Raw genomic sequence first — 7,281 nt, 5'->3', positions numbered from 1 at the left:
ACCAGTCACATAATCATGAAAAATGACCAAACTCAACTAAAATTAAAAATACGCAAAAGTACGCCTAGGTCAAAATTTGGTCAAGGTTGAAAGTCAAGCAAATCAGCCGAGTGGACTCAGTTGACTACGCTTACTGTACTCAACTTCTACGCTCAAGGTACGCAAGGGTTGACCAAAGTCGGGGCATTGACCACGTACACACAGTGATATGGCCTTATTTAACTATATAGTTTAGGTCCTTATCTTAATATATTTGATTAAAATGTTATATTTTTAGATATATGATACATAATATGCTTAAAAATCATGGCTAACAAGATCTAAGTAAAACTTCATCAAGATCAGAGCTTTTTACCTCCAAGTGGTGCCCAATGATGATTTGTATCTGGATCCAAGGTGCTTCACTCTTCTAAGATGGTCTGTTATTCCTACTTCCTCCTTCAAGATCACCAAAATACACACTCAAGGCTCAAAGATGCTCTAGAAATGGATTAGGGTTTGCAAGGGTCGAATATGAGGTTGGAGGCTAATGAATGAAAGGAGCCTTGAGAGTTTAGGATGAATAAATAACGCACAAACACTAAGTATTAGGGTTTTGGGTTTAGGTCGTGTACACCCGACATACGCTTGGGTACACCCAGCTTACAAAAGCAACTCCCAAAAGTTTAAAAAATGCCATGCAGGACCAAATTTGCAAATAATACTCATACCAAGGGTCAAAATGTAACATACCTGAAAATCAAGATGTTACAATTGTTATGATATGCATGAAACATAATTTTAAATTTTGCAAAGTAAAATATTAACTGGCTTTGTTACAATTTATTAAGCCAAAATCATGTTAAAGTAATTAAGTAACAAAGACGTAAAGAACTATTTTATCGTGTATAAATTGTTCTAATGTTTCAATTTACTCTTTTAAAAGAGACCACAGAGAAAAATCATAAATAAGTCAAGTAACCCATTAAGAAAATTCATATGTACTCATCTCGTCGGTTAGTGTTAACTAACTACTATACTTTTTCCTCCTTGAACCCATACTCCAATTTTACTTTCAACTACATATCCCTTTTCTTAACTTATAAACTTTGATACTAATTACATGCTTTTAAAATTTTATCAATTACAAATAATTTATCCAATTTCCTTAGTTCATCGATACTAATTCTTAAATTCAAGTATGTAAATAGTTTATGCTAAAAACTTAAGGTTTGAATCCGGAGTTTCTGAATTCATCATATCATGTACTACATGTTGTTCAGAAAAGAACTTATGATAAAGAGATTATGGTGAAAATTTTAAGTTAATCTCATGGATCTTGATAAAGCTCAACAATACAAGATATTGGAATTATAAAGAAACATAACCACGACATACATCATTAAATATAAGCAAGTTTAAAGAAATATTTATTGAATCATAAATTGGTTTGCATTCAAACACAAGTTATTAAACGGTGAACAACAAAGTAAGAAAAATGAAGAATATAAGATAAAAGATAAGGATAGTTGTATTTCACTTGATAAGATTACAAAGAAGATGGAAATCAAACATATGTTCTAAGGGTTACAAGACTATCTATTTATAGAAGGAAATAGTACTAGTATATAATTAAGATAATGCAAAAGTAATCCTGAGTAAGACGGCCATGCTTCCCACACTTGGGACTGGCAAAACCAACTTAACACACAATGCCAATGAGGTGATCATTATTTTTCCGACAATGCAGTATTCACAACAGACAAAAGTTTCAACTGTTCGTGTCCCCTTATCTCCGGTATTCAAGTCTTCAGTCAAGGCCATACATATCTTCGACAATACTTCGCATCCAAACTCTTCATTATCCATTCACATAATTCTTCACTTCATATATATGCTCCATAGATGCCGAGGGTCACTTTCATGTATCAACTATTTCCCACCAAGTGACCTCGCAGCTATCCTCTTCATCGATTAAGTTTGAGAAACTTAATGATGACCCACCAAAACTTTCCTGACTTCACAAATCCATTTGATTCTCCTTTGTATTTCAAACTTTACTTCAACGGTGGTGAACTTGGACTTTTGAACATATGAGATAGTTCCTTTAATTTGTTTCTATGAGCATCAGTGAAACACAATGGCCGGTATGAAGAATTTTTCAATGTCTCTTGAGATTTTGAATATAATCCCAAGGTCAGGGATGATTGTTACTCTGAGGCTTAGATCCTGAATCCCTTCAGTAATAATTGGAGGATGTTCAAAAGGAGGAAAACTCATCTTTTCAGCAAGAACAAGATATATCTCGGCATCAATCCTTGTAAAGTCATATACTAGAGCCTTAAGGAAGTCACAGGCTCTAGCATATGCGGGTTTCATTTTGTGGTTTTTTTCTATCTTGTTCTGGAACACCCTTGCAATTAGAAAGATATCTTTAAGATTCATAAAGACAAAGTTTACTTGAGTGCAATGGTATTCTTTTTTGAAGCGAGAGAGAGAGAGAGAGAGAGAGAGAGAGATAGAGATAGAGAGAGAGAGAGATAAAGAGAGAGAGAGAGAGAGAGAGAGAAAGAAAGAAAGAAAGAAAGAAAGAAAGAAAGAAAGAGAGAGAGAGAGAGAGAGAGAGAGAGAGAGAGAGTGAGTATGTATGTGTGTGTGAGTGTGTGTGTTTGTATTAAACGTAGGTTGTGCCTTTCAATGAGAGAGGCTTATATGTCTTGACTGCCTCAGGAACATCGTTGGACCAAATTTCCTTAATTTCTTTCCATACTTGTTATGAAACAAGTTGATGAACTCTCGAACTCCATAGGAAGCATGCAGTCTTCTGGGTTGTGAAGATCAAATGGTTCAAAGACTGGGAAGTATTTGTATTGGGAGATAGAGGAATATCCCAATATCTATCGGTAGAAGGGTTTGCATACGTACGATAAGGGACGTGTTATGTATCTAAAATTCATTGCTTAGGATCTATCCAAGAACGGATTAGTGACTAATCCAAGTGGATGTCAAATCCTTGAATTTGCAAGATGTATTTGACCATCATGGCTGCCTGCAGTCTGGCTTTTTCTTCCTGGTGACAGGGGAGTAATTCGATTTATCCGAAGACATGGAGGGCTCCGGAGTGGCTTTTTTGAAAGGCGAGACCATCTTTTGAGAAGGAGGAGTTGGAATATTGTTCTTTGGAGAAGGCGGAGGTATTGGCGTTTTTTCTTTTGGAGGGTGTAACACTTGGTTCAAGGAGTTTTGAAGAAAGAAGTATCAAGCTTGGAGGAGATATCTTGGGTCTAAAAACTCTACATCAAAGGCTGCATCTTGGAGGTATAAAGTCATAACCATGTCATGTAGCTTATTAGATCTCATCTTTTATAGTTTTAGGCTTGGTTTTTGGGACTTTGGTTTGGATGTCCAAAGAAAGGAGGTTACTAGATGTTGAGGGTGTAGATCTGGCCTCTATAAGACCTCTATAGGATTAAAGTTGGAAACTATAATAGCCTCCATGTTCGATTCATGCAATATGTCCATTATGAAGCCAAAAATGAACCTTAGAGGGTGTTTCTAGCATGCATGGGCATAAAGTTGGAAACTTTACGTGGTTACACCACCTTAGGACCTCAGATATGTAATATGGAACGTTGAATCAAGGATTAGAGGCTTAATGGGTCAAGACACTCATCAAAGGAGCTAGGGTTTGGTTCGAAAGCTTATTAGATGATCTTTAGGGGTAAAGGTGGAAACTTTACCCTTCTAGACATCTCTATGAAGGGGGATCTGATGTTTGGAAACTTTGGATTTGAGAAAAAGGGCTTAATGCATTAAGTGAGTTGACAGACAGAAGAAATCGATGAGTTAACAAAGGAACTTGGCGAGTTGGACTGGAGTTACTTCAATTTTGTTGGAAAACAGAGGAACTCGACGAGTTATAGGAGAACTCGACGAGTTGGATTGCAACATCATGATTCTGGCTTTGGGACGGACTCGACGAGTTACAGGGATAACTCAACGAGTTAGGTCAACTTGGAGCGTTCACTTTGACCTTGACTTTGACCTTGACCAGGGTTGAATTTTAAAGGGTTTGAAGGGTTGATTTGTATCTAATGAATTTTTTATGATTAGGGAGGTGGCAGATTTGATACTCGGAGTTTGGACATACTCAAATACAGTTCGCATTTGAGGTGAGTCTCCCCACCATACCAATGGGTCGAAGGCACTAAGGGGGGCCCATTACGTGTTATGTGGTATGCTAGTTGATTATGTTGTAGGTGATATGCTAGTTATCTTTCTTATACTTGCATGGAAGACCCCAGGGGAGCCCGTGGCATATGGATGTTAGACCATGTGGGGGAGCCCATGGCATTCAAGGTAAAGAGCATAGGGGGAGCCGTGGCAAATGGTTGTCAGACCATGTGGGGGAGCCCATGACATTCCAAGAAAGACCTTGGGGGAGCCCATTATATAAGACCCTAGGGGGAGCCCACGACATCCTGGAGTAAGACCTTGGAAGGAGTCCACAACATTCATATATGTTTGTATGCATGGCTTGTATGGTTGATATGGTTTATATGATTATGTGGATTGTGTGGGTATGTTATGGGGAACTCACTTAGCGTTAGCTTACAGTTTGTTGGTTATTTCAGGTACTTCGGGATCTAAGGGCAATAGGCTGACATGATGGCGCGACATGCACTCTCTGGCGTTTTATTGGGGACGCTCTAATATTTTGAATAAATTGTTTGATGTTATGGATTTTGAAAACAAATGTGATTGGACTTTTATATTTTATGGAAATGATTTCGTTACTTAAAAATGAAAATGTTTATTGGAAATTTGGGTTGTTACAAGATGGTATCTTATGCTTGGTTTGAGGGATTCGAGCATACTCCCGGGTGTGTCAGAACTCAAACTGATGAAATGGTAAAATTGTTTTCAAAAATCAAAGTTAAAAACTTCTCAAAACTGATTTCTTGTAAGAAAAAGGGAGAGTGCAATGCACGTAATCGACCGAGATCAAGTAAGTGTTTTTCCCCAATATGTTAGCCATGCTATATTGATATTTGGAATGTGCTAATCAGATGGATTTTGCTATGTGTATGCTTTAAAAATTATATAGGTTAGGATCTTATAGCCTTAGAATAATTGATTTTGCCTTATTTCCTGTTCCTTGTCTGGTTGTGGTCCTAGGGTAGAGTTTGTTATTCGACAGTCTATTTGATCCTGTTCTGTGTATAATTTGCATGCATAAGGCAACAAGTTATGATTTATTGAGTTATGGGTTGATGGGAATGGTGTAAATCTTAGGATATCCTAGGATTTGAGTTATGTGGTGGCTTATGAGATATGTTTTGTTTTGGGACGAATTAGAGTTATCAGGTAGAGCCTTAGTGAAGGCACATGTAGGTGTGGAAGGTAGTATTGGGCCCATACTACTGAAAGCACAGGACCTGTACCCGAACTAATGTTAGATTTGGAAGCTCTAAGGAGACCGGTGTGGAAGGATCTCCATTTTAAATATCTTGATCATTCTGTTTTATGGTGTTTCAGATCAGGATGGTGGTGACGCGTCATTGAGCATGAGGGTCAGGATCCGGATTTAGGTCGGGCTACGATACAAAGCCCATTGACGAGAGGCTGCATGAACTTACCACAGTCGAGGTTAAGAGGGGAATTCTTGACGCCACCCCAATGATTTTTGGGACCGTCAAGGAGGGGATGATGGAGATCAGGGAGGAGCGGCTCAGGTCTTTCTGAGCCGAGATTGTTTCCTATTAGGTCGGGGACCGAACTCCTTCGTTCCGGGAGTTCAACGCATGTGGGGGACCCGAATTCTTTGGGGTCAGGTACCCCATAGTTAGTCAACGCTGGGTGGCAGACATGGACAATGCCCAGCGCACGAGCTTTTGCCTAGAGGTGGAAAAGATGGGGTTTGCTTCTTGCATGTTAAGGGACCAAGACACGGACTGGGGGAGGAGGTGACCCACCAGGTGGGATCAGATGGAGTGGATGAGATGTCATGGGAGGAGTTTGTCAGGAATTTTGACTTGGAGCTTGCACCATCCATTGAGGTGCAACGTATAGTGAGGGAGTTTCAAGAGCTACAACAGACTACCAAGACCGTGGCAAAGATTATCACAAAGTTTCAAGAGCGAGCACTATTGATTCCACAGTATACTGCAGATGAGAATATGAGGAGGATGAGGTATGATTCCATGTTGAGGGATGATATCCGTGATTTCGTGAGATTTTTAGGGTGCAAAACCCGCAATGAGATGGTGAAGAAGGCCCGAGAGCGGGAGATGGAGTTGGAGCTCCGCACCAAGCAAAAACCAGAGCAGGTTCAGGTAGTTGTATGTCAGGCTAAAAAGCCTAAGACCTCTGACTCTTCCAGTAGGGGCTAGCAGCGTCGTGGCCGACGTTCCAAGTGCGATAAGCCACATGGTGGGGGTTGTCGAGTAGCTATCCTTGGATGTTATGCATGAGGACAGTCAGGCCACATGAGTAGGGATTTCACCAAGAATGGCTTGATTTGTTTCCACTGTAACCAGACCGGCCATAAAAAGGCCGATTGTTCGAGGTTGCAGGGAGGAAGAGGAGCGGTGGTAGTGCCTGCGCCCGCCATATTGACGATCAATGACAGGCGCCCTGCAAGGGCGGATGCTCCTGCGGTGAAGAACCGCATATTTCTGTTGACCACAGAAGAGGCTCGGGCAGCACCAGCCGTCGTGGATGGTACATAATGTATTTTCCCGCTTGATACTCATTTTTTATGCTTATGTATAAGTGCTCTTATATAGGGACCTTTTTTTCAATGGTATGTCGGCTCATGTTCTTTTCGATTCGGGAGCTAACCGATCGTTCGTATCACTTGCGCTTAGCAAGAATTTTCAGGATGCTCCGGGGACTTTGTATTCCCTGCTCGAGGTTGAAATTGTGGATGACCGCCCCGTTATTGTTGTGAGTGTATATCGGGATTGTGTCCCAAATGTGTTTGGGGAGAGATTATGTATTGATCTGGTTCTAATACCGTTGCGAGGGCTGAAGGTGATCGTCGGAATGGACTGGTTGGGGGCCAATGGGGCCATGATTGACTGCGAGCGCTAGTTGGTAAGAGTTTGAACCACAAGTGGGGGAGAACTAGTTATTTAGGGAAATAGGGCCTCGCAAGGGCCAACTCTCTGTTCGAATGCGAGGGCTAGGAGAATTCTCCATCAGAGTTGTTCGGGATTTTTGGCATACATCTCAAATACGAGGTTTAAGACCATGATAGATTTGGGCAGTGTACCGATTATACAAGATTTTTGGGATGTC

The 7,281-nt window shown here is 40.4% G+C and overlaps 1 protein-coding gene across 1 annotated transcript; it reads left to right on the top strand.

The window, feature by feature from the left end:
- The first annotated feature begins 5,981 nt into the window (after nt 1-5,981).
- LOC145060142 (uncharacterized) lies at nt 5,982-7,074 on the top strand. Its single transcript, XM_079007860.1, has 3 exons — nt 5,982-6,314; nt 6,555-6,702; nt 6,755-7,074. Exons 1-3 carry the CDS (start codon nt 5,982-5,984, stop codon nt 7,072-7,074), a joined length of 801 nt encoding a protein of 266 aa, XP_078863986.1.
- Nucleotides 7,075-7,281: the final 207 nt, after the last annotated feature.

The sequence above is a fragment of the Lactuca serriola genome, chromosome 6, assembly GCF_051521515.1.
Source record: "Lactuca serriola cultivar US96UC23 chromosome 6, Lser_US96UC23_V15, whole genome shotgun sequence".
NCBI classification, from domain to species: Eukaryota; Viridiplantae; Streptophyta; class Magnoliopsida; order Asterales; family Asteraceae; genus Lactuca; species Lactuca serriola.
The sequence above is the reverse complement of the archived record's forward strand: the minus strand, read 5'-3'. Positions and strand labels throughout refer to the sequence as shown.